The 17,141-nt window shown below is 35.9% G+C and overlaps 2 protein-coding genes across 2 annotated transcripts in view; one reads left to right on the plus strand and one right to left on the minus strand.

Annotated features, from left to right (window-relative positions):
- Window positions 1–17,141, minus strand: part of LOC113860731 (conserved oligomeric Golgi complex subunit 4) — a 28,281-nt gene that overhangs the window by 10,114 nt on the left and 1,026 nt on the right. The window contains 1 exon segment of the mRNA XM_027493232.1: window positions 16,706–17,083. Coding sequence (XP_027349033.1) covers window positions 16,706–17,083 — 378 coding nt within the window.
- On the plus strand, window positions 13,625–15,565 carry LOC113860733 (33 kDa ribonucleoprotein, chloroplastic-like). Its single transcript, XM_027493234.1, has 4 exons — window positions 13,625–14,008; window positions 14,329–14,430; window positions 14,537–14,842; window positions 14,928–15,565. Exons 1-4 carry the CDS (start codon window positions 13,673–13,675, stop codon window positions 14,979–14,981), a joined length of 798 nt encoding a protein of 265 aa, XP_027349035.1. The 5' UTR covers window positions 13,625–13,672; the 3' UTR covers window positions 14,982–15,565.

Below are 17,141 nucleotides of genomic sequence, written 5' to 3' on the forward strand. Positions count from 1 at the left end.
TGTAGAAAAGCTCCCTACAGTGAAAGAATTCATACCTCCACTCCCCTACCCAGCAAGATTGAAGAAGGATAGGGATGATGAACAGTTTGGTAAATTTCTTTCCTTATTTCGTTAGCTTCATATAAATTTACCGTTTGTTGATGCCTTGGCACAAATGCCCAAGTATGCCAAATTTTTGAAGGATCTACTGTCCAACAAGAAGAAATTGGAGGAGTTGGCCACAGTAACTCTGAATGAAGAATGCTCAGGAATTCTACAAAATAAGATGCCCGAAAAATTGAAGGATCCAGGGAGTTTTACTCTTCCTTGTCTCATTGGTAGATTGATAGTTGATAGGTTTTAGCTGATTTAGGTGCTAGCATTAATTTGATGCCATATTTTGTTTTTAAGAAATTGGGTTTAAGGGAACCTAGGCCAACTAGGATGAGTATTCAACTAGCTGATAGGTCAATTAAATATCCTAGGGGTATCATTGAGGATGTGCTTGTAAAAGTGGACAAATTTATTTTTCCCGTCGATTTTGTGATTCTTGATATGGATGAGGACACTGAGGTCCCCTTAATCTTAGGTCGTCCATTTTTAGCTACTGCAAAAGCCATAATTGATGTGAGTGATGAAAAGTTAATTTTGAGAGTTGGAGGCGAAGAAGTAACTTTCAAAATTCCTGAAATAATGAAAAAATCCCTGAAACAAGATGATTCATGTTTCTTTATTAATGTAATTGATAATCTTGTTTCTGATTTTACATAAGAATTCTTGATCTCAGACCCGTTGGAAAGAAGCTTGATGCATGAAGAAGGAACAGATAATATGGGCCTGCTAACTCAAGAACAGTGCTATCATCTGGAAGCCACTAAATCATTATTGAGAAAGAGGAACTTTGAAGCTCTGGAACAAAATTCAGAGGAGCAGCCCATCCCAGCCACTGACAAACCACCAGAAGTAGAACTGAAAGTTCTACCTGAACATCTGGAGTATGCTTTCTTGGAAGACGGTTGCAAGTTACCCGTCATCATCGCTTCAAAACTAATACAAGAACAAAAAGGCCAGCTATTGAATGTGCTTCGAGAGCACAAGAAAGTAATAGCATGGAGAATCTCTGACATTAGAGGGATTAGTCCTTCTTTTTGCACTCACAAAATTTTGATGGAGTCTGACTTTAAGGCGGTAGTGCAACCACAAAGAAGACTAAACCCAAACATGAAAGAAGTGGTGAAAGCGGAAGTGATCAAGCTACTGGATGCCGAAATGATCTATCCCATCTCGGATAGTCTGTGGGTGAGCCCGGTGCAAGTCGTTCCAAAGAAAGCGGGAATGACTGTAGTTCCTAATAAGAAGAATGAGTTGGTCCCTACTAGAACTGTCACTGGATGGAGGGTTTGTATTGATTACTAGAAGCTGAATGACGCGACAAGGAAAGACCACTTTCCTCTCCCATTCATTGACTAGATGCTCGAGCGTCTCTCAGGCCATATGTTTTATTGCTTCCTGGATGGCCTTTCTGGATATTTTCAAATTCCAATAGCACCAGAAGATCAAGAGAAAACTACTTTCACATGCCCATACGGAACATACTTTCACATGCCCATACGGAACATTTGCTTATCGCCAGATGCCATTCGGATTATGTAATGCACCGGCAACTTTTCAACGGTGTATGATGGCTATATTCGACGAGATGGTAGAGGATATCATGGAGATATTCATGGACGACTTTTCAGTCTTCGGTGATTCATTCTCCCATTGCCTACAGAATTTGTCAAGGGTGCTTCAAAGATGTGAAGAAACTAATTTGGTGCTTAATTGAGAAAAATGTTATTTTATGGTACAAGAGGGCATTGTAGTTGATCATAAAATCTCCTGCAAGGGAAGTGAGGTCGATAAAGCAAAAATTGACATAATCAAAGCTACCACCCCCTACATCTATCAAAGCAATTCGGAGCTTCTTAGGCCACGTAGGCTTCTACAGGAGGTTTATCAAGGACTTCTCAAAAATCACCAAACCTCTGACCAAGCTCTTAGAAAAGGAGAACTCCTTTAATTTTGATGAGGAGTGCTTAAGTGCTTTTGAGCTACTAAAGGTAAAGCTGACCCAAGCCCCTATCTTATGCGGTCTGGATTGGAATTATCCATTCGAATTAATATGCGATGCAAGCGACTATGCTGTGGGAGCTGTGCTTGGCCAGAGAAAAGACAAGCATTTTCAACCCATTTATTATGCTAGCAAGACCCTAACAAGTTCCCAAGAGAATTACACTACGATAGAGAAAGAATTATTAACTGTGGTGTTTGCGTTTGATAAATTTTGCCAATATTTAATTCTGTCTAAAGTGATAGTATATACAGATCATTCTGCATTGCGTTATTTGCTAAATAAAAGTGATGCAAAGCCGAGACTAATGAGATGGGTCTTGTTACTACAGGAATTCGACTTGGAAATCAAGGATAAAAAGGGTTAAGAGAATTTAGCTGTTGATCACTTGTCAAGGTTAGAGAATCCCAGCATAGTGAAATTGGAAGAAGGAAGCATAAATGACAAGTTTCCAGAAGAACATCTGTACAATGTGGTAACTGCTTCCGATTTTTCTTTACCATGGTTTGCAGATTTTGCTAATTATTTGGTTGCTAAGGTTCTACCACAAGAATTTTCAAGTCAACAAAAGAAGAAATTCTTTTGTGACTTAAAATACTACTTTTGGGAGGACCCATATTTGTTTCGAATTTGTGCAGACCAGGTTATTAGAAGATGTGTGCCACACTCCGAAGGATGGAAAATTTTAGGACACTGTCACACTGGCCCTGCTGGAGGACATCATTCTGGGACTAGGACAGCTAAAAAGGTGCTAGATTCTGGATTTTACTGGCCCTCTATCTTTAAAGATGCTCACAGGTATGTTGAGTTGTGCGATAATTGCCAGAGGTCAGGTAATATCTCTCAAAAGGAATGAAATGTCTCAAAATTACATCTTAACGTGTGAAATTTTTGATGTTTGGGGGATAGATTTTATGGGACCCTTTCCTAGTTCAAAAGGGAATAAATATTTTTAGTGGCTATTGATTATTTGTCAAAATGGGTAGAGGCACAAGCATTACCTACTAATGATGCAAGAGTAGTCACTAGGTTCCTCAAAAAGCTATTTTCACGATTTGGTACACCAAGAGCTTTAATAAGTGATAGGGGTACACATTTCTGCAATACGCAACTAGAAAAAGTTTTGAATAAATATGGAGTCACCCATAGAATTGCTATCCCATATCATCCTCAAACGAGTGACCAAGTTGAGGTAGCTAATAGGGAGTTAAAAAGAGTATTAGAAAAGACAGTAGAAAGGAATAGGAAAGACTGGGCTGACAGATTAGATGATGCCTTATGGGCTATCAGGACAGCTTTTAAAACTCCCATAGGAACTACATCATACAGACTTGTATTTGGAAAAGCCTGTCGTCTCCCAGTGGAATTAGAACATAAGGCATTTTGGGCAATTAAATCTTTGAATATGGATCTTGATTATGTAGGAAACCAGTGATTGATGCAATTGAATGAGCTAGAAGAGTGGCGCATGGAGGCCTACGAAAACTCCAGGATCTACAAGGAGAGGACGAAAGTATATCATGATAGGAAAATCAAGGGAGGTAAACAATTCAAAAAGGGTGATTTAGTACTGTTATACAATTCTCGCCTCAAATTATTCCCAGGTAAACTCAAATCCCGTTGGTCTGGGCCGTTTATGGTGCATGAAGTCTTTCCTTATGGTACAGTAGAATTAACACATCAAGAGAAGGAAAACTTTAAGGTAAATGGACACAGGCTAAAACTGTACCAAGGAGGTCAAATTCAAACATTTGAGAATGAGGAGTTCAGACTCCTCCATGTTGAATGCTGAATCACACTGAGTAGTTTAGGTTAGGTAAGTTTAGTTTGTTTTAATCTGGTTAATTATTTGTTTAGGTTAGGAAGTTTTAGTTTACTATAATTTAGTTGGTGTTTGGTTCAATTGTTTTCCAATTATTCATAATAATAATAATAATGAAAATAATAATAAAAAAAAATTAATTGAAGGAAATAATAAAAAAAAGTTAGGCAGTGAGATACACGGTCAACTACACGGCCATGTACATGGCCGTGTACTTTTGTTTCCAGATATTTATCTTGTACAGAGATGTACACGGCCAGATACACGGCCGTGTACTTCTATTGTACTTAGGCAAGGTTGGGCAGGGATTTACACGCCTAAGATACATGCCCATGTAGATTTAGTCTATCTTGTCTAGAGATATACACGGTTATATACACGGCCGTGTATCCAACCATGTATTTGCCCAATATCGTGTTCTGTTTTAAAAATTCAGTGGGCCGAAATGTACACGCCTAGATACACGGTCGTGTATCTGGCGCGACAATTTTAAAATCCTCCCTCCCCTGTTTTAAGCCCGCGCACTGTACCCCCTTTCCCCTCCTCTGTTTCTGGTTCAATACTTCTTCTCCTCTGAAAACTCCACCCTCTCAAACCCCACGCCCTCCCTTTCTCCTTCCTTCCTTCATAGCAGAAAAAGAATTCTGCAAACCTTCTCCATCCATCTACACGCCCAGTTTTTTCTGCAACTACCATGGTTGATGGGTCTTCCTCCAGAGCACCAAGAAGAGGCAAGGAGCAAGTGAGGAAACGTCCTTGTCCCCAGACTGAGCGCCCACCACAACCCCCTCCATCCCAGCTGCTTCGATTCAACGCCCCTGCTCATCTCACAAGGTACGATAAGTTGAAAACAAGGGTTTGGGGCCAGAATAAATACATTGATTGGAAGGTTCTACAACATTACAATTTGGTTGATGACGTGAGAAAATTAACAGGAGTAGGACATTGGGAAGTTCTGTTTTCTATCATTGAGCCTATTTATAAAGAACTCACTTTAGAATTCCTCACTACCTTAGTTGTTGAACGTAATTTTTCGGGTTGGGACTATGACGATTCCATTCAATTCAGAATGATGAACACCATGTACAAGATGAGCTATTCTGAATTCTCCTTCCGAATGGGTCTTTACACAGCTGATTTTGTACTAACTAAAGAGTACCGAAACCTTGCTCATATTCCCCTTTTGGCTCGCTCGAAGGCCTCCACATTGAGGAACCCTGCTTGGAGATATATACATGCCCTGTTAGCTCACACTCTCACTAGAAGAGGTCACAGTTTCGGGGTCGTGGGTACAAAGGACCTAAAATATCTGCGGAGCATGATTGATAAAATACCAATCCACCTAGGTATTTGTTTAGCAAAATTTCTATTCTCTCAAGCCAGTGATGATCGGGTTGGGAGTATTTGTGCGGGTCCTTATGTCACTCGGTTGGCTAAAGGGTTAGGACTTCTGAGCAATGATTCTGGTTTAACACTAGTGAATAACATGGCCCTTATCCTGCACGACACAATGAGAGCCATGCATTTTGAACCAGTAACCGATACCCCCTCTGCTGCCCAAGACAACCCTTTTGATGAGCTCCCCTCACAACCACCTAGGGTCGACAGTCCCCCTGCACCTACCGAAGCTCCCAGACCCATTCACTATCACTTGCAGCATATCATTGCATCCCAACGGTCTTTGAGGAGCAGCCACCGAGACTGTATTCATCGTTTGACTAGGCTAAAATCCACAGTCGAAGCTAACTTTGCTGCTCTATTTAATCACTTTGGTATCTCAGCACCGATGATTCTCCATCCATCTCCACCCCCTTATGATCACTTCTTCAGTTCAGATGATGAAGACTCGAGCGATGCTAGTGCTGCAATTTAGTTTAGCTTAAATTTAGGATAGAAACAGTTTTTGAGTTTTCTTTTACTTATGTTATTTTTAGGATTTATATTGCCTTTGTCTCTTTACTAATTCTGTTCTTTATTGCATCATTTTGATAGTTCTTTCCTCTTGTCATTCTGAACTGAGTAAAATTTTCCTATAAATCAATTTTGATCAGGTTTCCTTTCCAAGTCAATCTCAGATTAGTTTTGCTTCCCAAGATTCTTTGCTTATTTACTTACTCTTCAGCAAAGTTTCAGTTGCACTTTAATTTTTATATTTGATTGAGGACAATGCAAATCTTACAATGAGGGGTGGATAATTATAGATGTTTGAACTGAATTGTTGTTTTATTCTTAAGCAATACTAAGTCAATTTTACTGTTGCATAGAAGATGATATTCCTGAAAATAAAAATAAAAACAAAAATAAAGATTCATATGCAGTTATTCTAGATATTATATTTGTGTTTTTTATTGTTTCTCGATTGAAGTATCGGTAGATTTTTCTGATTTGAGGACCTTGAATCTATGCAAAATTTTTCTTTTTTTTAAGAATCGTTAATATCTGAAAAATTGGGGCTCTGCTCAGAAATAAAAGAGCATGCCATAGAAGCATAACTAGTTGAATGTGGATTGCAGGCAATATCCGGATACCACATCCTAGAACCCCGAAATTGTTTGAGGTACCGATGTGGAAAGCAAGGGGTGAAATTTTCCATTAATACCTTGTGCTAATTGGGATGAAGCATAAAATGCACCCTATTAGCCAATCATGGCTCAAAGTAAAGAAAATTAAATAACACCTTGTGGAAGAATTCAAAGTTTTGAATTAAAATTTTAAGAGCTAATGGTAGAGAGGTCCTTATTTCAGTTCTGTCTGAAGTTACAGAGGTCAAGAGCAAAAGAAAGCACAATTTGATGTTTAAGAATTACTTCTCTAAAAATAAAATAAAATAAAAATAACAATAAGAAAAATTCAGGAATTTGATTCTTTGTTGTCAAGGGTAAAATTGATCCATTCCTTTGCTTGGGGACAAGCAAAAGTTCAAGTTCGGGAGAATTTGATAAATGCTCTAAAGACTTAATCATATATTATGATAATTGAGAGTTTTTAAGTTATTCATTGATAGATATTATAATTAATCTCATTTTATTTATGTTTCAGGAAAAAAGGATCAAAGATATAAAAACATCAAAGATGTTGAGAATTGAAGAAAGAAGAACCCAGAGATATACACAGGCAGATACACGCCCGTGTATATGGTCGTGTATCTCACTGGAATGCAAAGAACAAGGAAATATTCAGCCAGAGATATACATGGGCAGATACACGCCCGTGTATATAAGCGTGTACTTCATATAAAGATTTTGAAGGCCAAGTATCACAGACCAGAAATGTACACGGCCGTGTACATGAGCGTGTACTTGTCAGGAAAGATTTGAAGGACACATATTAGAAAATAGAGAAGTACATGGCCAAAGTACATGGCCGTGTACTTGGACGTGTACTTTTACGCGCGTCAGAAATTTAACTTTTGCGAGAACCTTAGGACAATTCCTATAAAAGGAGAACTGGTTTTGAACCTGGGAGCGCAGTTTTTTGGAGACGAAAGACTCAGAAACGACAGGAGGATATGATCAAGCGTTTTAATTCATATCTTTTGTAATTTTAGTTTCAAGATGTTTAGGTTCTAACTTTCCTTTGAGTATCTAGACGTAATGAATCCTATTTGACTAAATTTTCTAGAATTCTTCTAATGCTATTTCATGTTCCTTTCTCTTAGGTTTAATTGAGTAGTATCAATTTTCTTCTATCTTGTTTTCTTGTTTAAATTTGAGTAAAATTCTTGCATGAATTTAACATTGCTCAATTAAAAAGACTTGAATGTATTTCTAGAGATAGAAAGACATGAGTTTTCTGTATTAGGATTAATCCTAATTATGGAATTCATAATGAACTTAATGCAACCTAGGGGTATTAATTAAGGAAGAAATTCTGATTGATCAACTGAGGGTTAAGAATTATTATCCTTAAGAAAGGTATTGATTTATTTTAGAATTTCCTGCAGCGATAAGGGTTTGGAACTAAGTAATTGAAGAAGAATTTCAGTTATTTGAACATTTAGGAGGATTTACAGTCTAGATACTTGCCTTTTTCCTTTGAATACCTTTAGTTATAATTTTCTATAATTTATTTTCACAAGAATATCTGTTTCTTTTAAATTATTATTCTTTTACTTTTACTAATTTCATCAACAAAGTTTATTTTTCATATTTATTAATAATTACGCAATTAAGGAAAAATTTCTTAATAACAGTCCTTGTGGATACGATACTTGGTACTTTAATTTTAATAATATTACTCCGACAACGGGTATATTTGCCCAGTAATTCTATTTTTACACATCAACTTGCTTGAGCCCGTATAAAGACTTCTTCAGTTTGCAACACTGAGATGACCTATGACTGTGCAGACCTGGAGGTATTTGCATGAAGACCTCCTTATCGAGATCCCCATGAAGAAACGCATTGCTGACATCCATTTGCTGAATTTTCCATTTATTGATGGATGTTAATGCCATGATGACCCAAATGGTGGCCATTTTAACAACAGGGGAGAAGGTTTCGGAGAAATCGATACCTTCAATTTGGGAATACCCCTTCGCAACTAACCTGGCTTTGTACCTTTCGACGCTCCCATATGATTTCCTCTTTATCTTGTATACCCATTTACACCCAATTGACTTCACATTCTTGGGTGTTTCAACAATAACCCATGTATCATTCTGTTTCAGAGCCTCAATTTCGTCCCTCATGTCCTTTTTCCAACACTATTGCAAGATTGCCTCTTGATAACTACGGGGCTCCATCTCAGAAGACAGATTCATGATGTAGTGATGCGTAGACTCAGATATATTGGACAAGGCAGATTGAATAGGATAGAGACACGCTGATGATAATTGGTTTGATTGAGTCTCAACAGAGCATATATAATCTGCAAGACGCACATTGGGTTTGCATGGACGAGTGGAATGACGAATGGTAACAGGTGGTTGAATAATGGGAGATTGAGATTGTGGTGAGAGAGAAGGAGAATCAACGGTGGACTCATGCGTTTGTGATGGTGAGGATGAAGAAGATGATGTTGGTGTTAGGGTTTCTGGTGATTGTGTCGTTTGTGGAGGAGTATTGGGTGGTGTAAAATGTAGGAAATTCCTGATTGGGCTCAATTATTGGGCCATCTTCGGTTACTTGAGGGCTCTTTGGCATTAGAGAAAATGACTCTTATGTATTATTGAAATTATTCTTAATCTGAACAAAAGGAAAAATTGTCTCATAAAACATTATATTTCTAGATATGAATATTTCTTTTATATCAAAATCTAAAATTATGTAACCTTTTGTTCCTGTTTGAAATTTAAGAAAAACACCCTGTTTTGATCTAGGATCAAATTTTTGTCGTGACCCATATGTGGATGCAAAACACAAAGAACCAAACACTTTGAGCATTGAAAAATCGGGTTTGTGCTTGTGAAGAAGCTTATAAGGTGTTTGTTTATTAATGACTAGAGATGGGACATGATTGATAAGATAAACCGAGTGTTTTATAGCGAAAGACCAGTATTTTTGAGGAATTTGAGATTGGAACATAAGGGCATGAGCAACGTTAAAAATATGTTGGTGTTTACGTTCAACTCGTCCATTTTGTTAAGGGGTATAAATACAACTTGTTTGATGGATGATCCCCTTCGAAGAAAACAAATCTTTAAAAAAAAATTCAGGACCATTGTCAGAATGCACACATTTTATTTTTGAATCAAATTAATTTTCCACTAAGGCAATGAAATGTTGGACATAGATTTTAACATCAGATTTTGATTTTAGCAAAACTATCCAAGTATATCTACTATAATCATCCACTATAATGAGAAAATATTTTTCACTATGAATAAAAGGTATTGAAAATGACCCTCAAATATCCATGTGAATTAAATCAAAAACTTTAGAAGCTCTACTATTACTTGGACAATAAGATAATTTTCTTTGTTTAGCAAAATGACAAATGTCACAATTTTCATTAATATGTGTAGGAATAAAAGAAAATTGTTCGTGTAACATATTGAGACGATTCTCGGAAAGATGACCTAATCTATAATGCCAAAGCTTTGAGGATGAGGTGGTGTAGACAGTACTGTTATTGATTGAGGATATGGTTGGGTTGAGGGCTTTGACTTGTTGATTAATTTCCAGGTGATAGAGGCCTTGTTTTAGACTAGCTAAACCAATCATCTGCAGCGTATTCCTGTTCTGTATAGTGCAACAAAATCATTAAATATTAGAATATATTTAAAGGAAGTAATTAATTTAGATATGGACAATAAATTGAAACTGAATTCAGGGACAAAAAGAACATCATGAATCACAAAGTTTTGAGAAAAATGGACACTTCCAGAAAAATGGGTCATGACAATAGTTTGATTGGATAAGTTAATTTGAATGGGTTTTATTTTTAAATAGTTAGAAAAATAATGCAAAGATGAAGAAATATGGTCAGTTGCTCCTGAATCTATGATCCAGGGCACTGAATGTGAATTTATTGTGAAAAAATTATTTTGTGTCGTGTGTGGATGTGTGGTGCAGAAAACAAATTTGCTACCACTTGACTTAGAAGGACGTTTTTGGTGATTTGGGCTTATTTGACTGAGATTGGCCCTGCTGGACTGATTGACTGAGTTGGGCCCAATAGCATCTGAGGAGTTTTTGATTTGTTGTTGCGGCTGGATCAAGGCCATGAGAGATTGATATTGAGCCTGAGTAAGAGTGATAGGGTTTTGAGAGGAGACGACATGGTCACCACTGCTGGCCCCTTCCACCGCGTCATCAGCGACAACGCTATTCATGAAAGAAGAATCACGACTATTGAATTGCGAACGACCAGGGTATTTTGGATGGCCAGGTGGGTAGCTATGTTTTCCCTAGCAAACGTCAATCATATGTCCAGGACGATGGCAGTATGCACAGTGCTTAGTGGAGCCAGATTTATTCAACGAATAGCCACCACTGCCACGACCTTTCCTTGGGTAAGGATGAGCAGCAGCGTTGACAAAGGTGTTGGGCTCTGCAAAAGGAGGAGGTACAGCTTGAAGTTGTCGTTCTTGCTGCACTATCATAGAGAATACCCTATTGATGGCTGGAAGCAAATCCATGAGGAGGATTTGGGAACGAACTACAGAGAATCGTTCATCGAGTCCTTTGAGAAATCTAATGATGAAATCCTTTTGGTGATACTTCTTAGTCTCACAAGAGCAAGAGGGAAATGGATGGTAATTATCAAGCTATTCCCATAGAGTCTTTAGAGCCATGTAAAAATCAGAGACATAACAGTTTTTTTGAGATAGCCCGTAAATTTTTTCTTGGAGTTCAGCTATACGAAGAAGATCTCCTGGAGAAAATTGCTCACAGAGATCATCCCAAATGTCTGTGGCATACTCGAGGAAAATCACACTTTGAGTAATGGAAGGAGAAATGGAGTTTAAGAGCCAAGACATAATCAATGTATTACATCTTTCTCAAGCGGAATGAAGTGGATCGGTTGCAAATGGAATTGGAATGGAGCTTACCAGAAAAGCCATTTTGTTCTTGGATATCAAAGCCATTCGAATGACACGGGACCAGGAATGATAATTTGTTTCATCAAGGACTGGAACAATAGCAACAGAGGTAGGTCCTTCGCTGGGATGTATAAAATAAGGACTGGAAGGATTGAGAGTTGGATCTTGATGAGTATTCTTTGGACTAGAACCAGAATCATCATCTTTCTTTGGAGTATTCTTTGGACTATTGGGAGGTGAAGAAGACATTTGGGAAGGCCAAGCAAAGCTCTGATACCATAAAACAATAAAAGACAAAGGAAGAATAGAATATAACACTGATAGGGAATATTTCTCTCTCTCGATATATGATGAAAGCAATGATACACTAAATATATACAATTGATCATAATTAGGATAAGATCAAAATAGTACCAATTTCCCTACAATAAAAGATATTTACAACATATGATTACAATTCACTATTTCTAAAAACTACCACAAAATTTCAATAACTATTTATTTACAAATCAGTATCTGATTAGACTAAAGAATCATGGGTCTTGTGGGATTGCTTTGAGCTTATTTTTATTAATCAAAAGAATCCTTAGATATCGAATTAAATTTATTTTATTCAAAACTTAAAATGAAAGAAAAATTAATATTAATTTTCTATGCTTTTTTTTACTAGAAATACGAGCTTCATTGCACTAAGTTAATAGCATTATTTTTAATAGCAAAGCAAAAATGCACCAGAATAGTCAATAGCTACACCATATTCAAATGGGAAGGTTATAAATGATAAGGAAAATGATAAAAAAATCACAAAAAATATATTTAGATTTTAAAGCATAGAATTTTTCTCACAACTAGAACTGTACATAGATTGGATTTACATAAAACTAATTTAAAATTAGTTTAAAATTTAATTACACAAAAAGATTTTAAACTAATTTATATTATTTTTTTAAAATCAGTTTAAAACTTATTTTAAATTTTAAATTTAGTTTTAAAATAGTTTTAAACTTGGTTTTAATTGAAATTAATTTTAAATCTAATATTTTACATTAAATTAATTTTAAATCTACTTTCACATTAAGTTAGTTCAAAATCTAATTTTTAAAATATAACTAATTTTTAATACACTCATAAATTCAATTTTTAAAATAAAACTAATTTATTGTAATGCACCATTGCATTAAATTAGTACATTTTAAAAAGATTTTAGTAATAATTATTAATTATATAATATTTTATATAAATTTTTATAAAGTATTATTATTTTTTAAATTATTTTTAATAAACAGAATTAATTATAAAAGTTTAAATTAAGCTTTATAAAAATAAATATTAATAATATTTAATAATAATAAAAATATAATGTTATATTATTTTAAAAAATTAAAAAAAAGTTTAAATATAATAATTATATTTTAAAAAATATTATTTAAATATTTAATCTTAATTATAAACATTAAGGTTTATTAAAAAATTAATTATAAAAATATACTCATGAAAAAACTTTGTCAACTAATATGGTATAAATGTCTAATAAATAAGGACATAAAATAATATCTTCATAAATAATATAAAATTTGATGAATAAAAAAATTGTTTTAAAAGATGAATTTAAAATATTAATCTGATTTAAAAAAATATGATGAACTAAAAAATTTATTTATTACGTGTTTAATTTTTTAAGACTGGTTTAAAATTAGTCATAGTTGTTGTACCCTTTACTGTTGTTATAATTTAAATCAAATTGTAATAATTTAAATCAAAATTGCTCTGTGTTGCTACAACTTTCGTGAAATTCTCGTGCTCTATGCTTCAATGAATCGGTAAAAAAAAAAAAAGATTTATATTATGAATTTGATAAAAGTGTAAATATTTATATGTAGCAACATCAGAGTCAGAGAAAGCACGCCATATACGAAGAATGACACGATGTATTTAGGCATGGTTGCGACTCAAACGCTAGCATAAATGGACGAGTTTTTACGACTTTACTTAAGCTACAGTAAAATTTTATTAAAAAATATTTATTATATTTTTATAATTTTAGTATAATAATTATATATTCTTTATAAAAAAATTTATTCATGAATATTTAAATTAATTCTAAAAATTGAGATTAACAAAACTCTATTATTTAAATAAATTTAGAGAAGTTTAGGTAAAAATAAAATATAAATTATTGTCATAAAAAAAATACAAGGATCCGGATCCAATGACAATTTATTGGGGAGCACTAGCCCATTACTCACTACTGTGGGACTTTTGGAGGCAAAAAATGGCGGCTAATGCTACTTTATCTCTGGCCTTAACTCCTTTCTCGTTACTGAAGGACAACCCCAAACCCCCATTTGGAGGTGCGCCGAGACGATTCGTTTGCTGTTCTGCGGGCTTTTCTTCTTCTTTGTGTCTTCTTCCGGGCCGCAGCTCTAAGGCTAGGGTTTTTACTGCCTCGGCGGAAACGGCGGTGGACGGAGGAGAACATGTGGAGGAAGAAGAACTGTGGAAAATGCCAAGGGCAACAGAAGTGTACGTGTGCAACCTTCCAAGAAGTTGTGACACCGAACAGCTACTTCATATGTTCAAACCTCACGGAACCGTTCTATCTGCCGAGGTTTATAGCTTCTTCCTTTTCTTTTTCATATTCAACGTCTTATTGATTTATCTTGTTTAGTCTTGTCATGAAATTTTCACTTTTTTTCTTAAATATTTGCACACAAGCTTTTTCATTTTCAAATTAGCTAATTTAATATGAAAATATTGTCATACTTAAAGCTCAAAATTTTCTATTAAGTAGGTAGTTCGATTGTTAGAAAGTTTTCAATTTTCATGGTTATAATCTGAGTCAGCAATGCAGAGCGGTCGGAAGGAATGGAATGATCACAGTGAAAGGAATGGTTATAATCTGTTTACTGTTGATTGCTCTTTTTGCAGGTTTGCCGGAATGAGGGGAGTGGTGAAAGTAGAGGGAGTGCATATGTGACGATGGGGTCTACTAACTCCGCAAAAAATGCAATTGATGCATTGGATAGAACGGTTAGTGAGTGTGAAACTGGCTCCCTGCATCTATTTGATCAAAATGTTCTGGTTCTGGCTATTTGATATGAAATTTTGTTCTTCATTCCTTTTTTCACAACTGAAGGATGTTGGCGGGCGCGAAATGCGGGTTAGATTTTCTGCTGAGATGAATCCTAGGGGGAGGAATCTTGAGACAATGAACTCGTCACCCAAGAGAGTTATATACTATGAAGGTCCTCATAAGTTGTATGTTGGGAATCTTTCCAGAGCTGCTAGGCCTGAAGACTTGAGGCAACTCTTTGGTAGGTTTGGTAATGTGGCTAGTGTAAGGTTGTTGCAAGATTTAAGACATGGGAAACGCCGGGTCTATGCATTTATCTCGTATCTTTCCGAGGGAGAACGTGATGCAGCAATGTCCCTCAATGGAACAGTAAAACCTGCCTCCCTGACTTTCCAATGTTGTGCTTCTTATTTCACTTGCTTGTGTCTGATACCTAGTTTGGTCTTTCTTGCAGGAATTTTGTGGTCGTACGCTAGTGATTAGAGAGGGTGTAGGGAGAGAGGATTGAGACCGAACCGGAGATCTAGATTGCAGAGATTGTTGCAGTTTTGGTTGTTTTAGGATGAAGCATTCTGCTCTGATTCGTATACCTTAGATTGATGCGAGATGGAGAACATTCCTAAACTAGAATTTCAGCTAGAAGTAGAGGGGTTACCCACTGTGAAAATTCCATCAAAATCTGGATTTATACTCTCTTTTTTTTGTATTTCAAATTGCGACCAGCAATATGCCAATATCTCGCCGTGTATTTGGCTTTGGAATTGGATTGGCTTAGTCTGAAACTGAAGACCGTCTCATTCATTAAAATGATTGCTTTCACCTCAAAATATTAATTATCTAAATTTCAGAACAGATGGTAATCATCTACATGAGTGCAGTTGTTTTCTTAGACATATCTTTTTACGTGGGCGATGTATAATTGACATGATCCCCAGACAATATTTCATTTATCCATAAGTTCGTCACAACTTGATTCCGAATAAGTGAATTTGCCTTTTGGGATATCATCCACTTGTTTGAAAAGAATAACGTTAGTCACGCAAACTAATCCATAGTGAATGTATATTGGTGCAAGCAGCTGTGCGGAAGAAAATGAGCCATATGCCCCTTTCCTCAATTTTTATTTATTTACCTACCTGCATTAATTTGTAATTGAATTATATCTGGAGAAGAATGGATTTGTTTTTTAGATGGGACCTCCCTTCAGAAGGCTTTTCCATGCTTAACACTGATGGAAGCTCCTTTGGCAACCTAGGGGAGGTCGGTTTTGGAGGAATAATTCGTTATGGCTTGGGGGACTGGATCATGTGTTTACGCAACAATATCGTTTCTTAGGCATACTTTAAGAGCATCACCCTAGTTGACCAAAAAGATAAAAAAACAGCATCTCCCAAATCAATTATCAGTAGATTTACGCAAAAAAATATCAGCCTAGAATTGATACAAATTCCACCATCTATTTATCCCACCATTAAGGCAATAATAGTATCCTTGATCTGTAATTTTGAAGTTTCCAAAATGTGAATAATCAAATTGTTGTGTTCTATATTGCTTATTGCAATAATCAATATTAATGTAGTTTTGAAGATGATTTTCCTAGTGGAGTCCTCAAATTGGGGTCAAGAACAAAGTATCTAATACATATTTAAATCAATAATGATTAATTGGGTGGGGAAATTGACATCTGCATTAGATTAGACAAAAATGACAAATTTGGTGAAAAACAATGAATTCTTTAGATCAAGATATTAGCCTGTGATGCTTGGACATGTACGTAGTTCGATATTTCCATGTAGAATACTTCAATGGACTACCAAAAAATAACAGCGAGAAACCCCGTTCCTGCCTCTGGCGTTCCAAGGACTTGACAATTCTTGGATCTCCCAGCTATCCTCAGATAAACAATTATTATCCTCTGTATTCCAGACAAGCAGCATAATTATGAATGACATGCATTCAATGCTGTTATTGAAAACCTTATTTACAGGAGGAACCTTTAGTCAAATTCGCCGACGGATAGTTTCAAGAGGCAATCCTATGTATTGTACACAATTTGGAAAATAAATGTTGTCACATGGTTGAGACCCCAATCATAAAGTATAATCATGTATATACAAGAGATAATTCAATTTGAATAGTTGGGCATTACATGTTGCAGGCAATGGAATGAAATTCTCACCTAGTACAGCATGAATGACAAAAAGCAAGCATGTAAGTCCTGCAGATGTTAACATGCTCTTGACTTGGCTCGTATCTTCTTAATCAAGTAGTTCTCCAAACCAATGCCAGCATCCACAATTCTAGTATGACCTTTAATTTCAACCTTGAGAACTTCCTCCAAAACATCACTGATTTTCACACCATCGTCCACTTCACATATTACAGGTATTATGATCATCCAAGTATCCATATGAGGAGCGTCCCCATGCTCTAGTGAATTGGTGAGAACTCCACAAGCATCCTCAATCCTACCAACATTGCAGAACCCCTTCACTAAGGCATGAATAACAGCAAAGTGAGGAGAAAAACCTTTGGACAGCATATCCTGCAAATATTTACTTGCCTCATCAAGCATTCCCATGTCACACAAACCACTAACCAAAGTACGGTAAGACACCAGATTAGGCAAGCACCCATTGGCATGCATGTCACCAATAACTTTGCAAGC

The sequence above is a fragment of the Abrus precatorius genome, unplaced genomic scaffold (assembly GCF_003935025.1).
Source record: "Abrus precatorius isolate BTA unplaced genomic scaffold, Abrus_2018 Scaffold3, whole genome shotgun sequence".
NCBI classification, from domain to species: Eukaryota; Viridiplantae; Streptophyta; class Magnoliopsida; order Fabales; family Fabaceae; genus Abrus; species Abrus precatorius.

Bases quoted from the DNA above. Each gene is read 5' to 3' on its own strand.
- LOC113860733 (XM_027493234.1), top strand. From the start codon at position 13,673: ATGGCGGCTAATGCTACTTTATCTCTGGCCTTAACTCCTTTCTCGTTA. The intron at 14,009-14,328 runs GTTTATAGCTTC...CTCTTTTTGCAG, and splicing joins GAACCGTTCTATCTGCCGAG to GTTTGCCGGAATGAGGGGAG. The intron at 14,431-14,536 runs GTTAGTGAGTGT...TCACAACTGAAG, and splicing joins TTGATGCATTGGATAGAACG to GATGTTGGCGGGCGCGAAAT.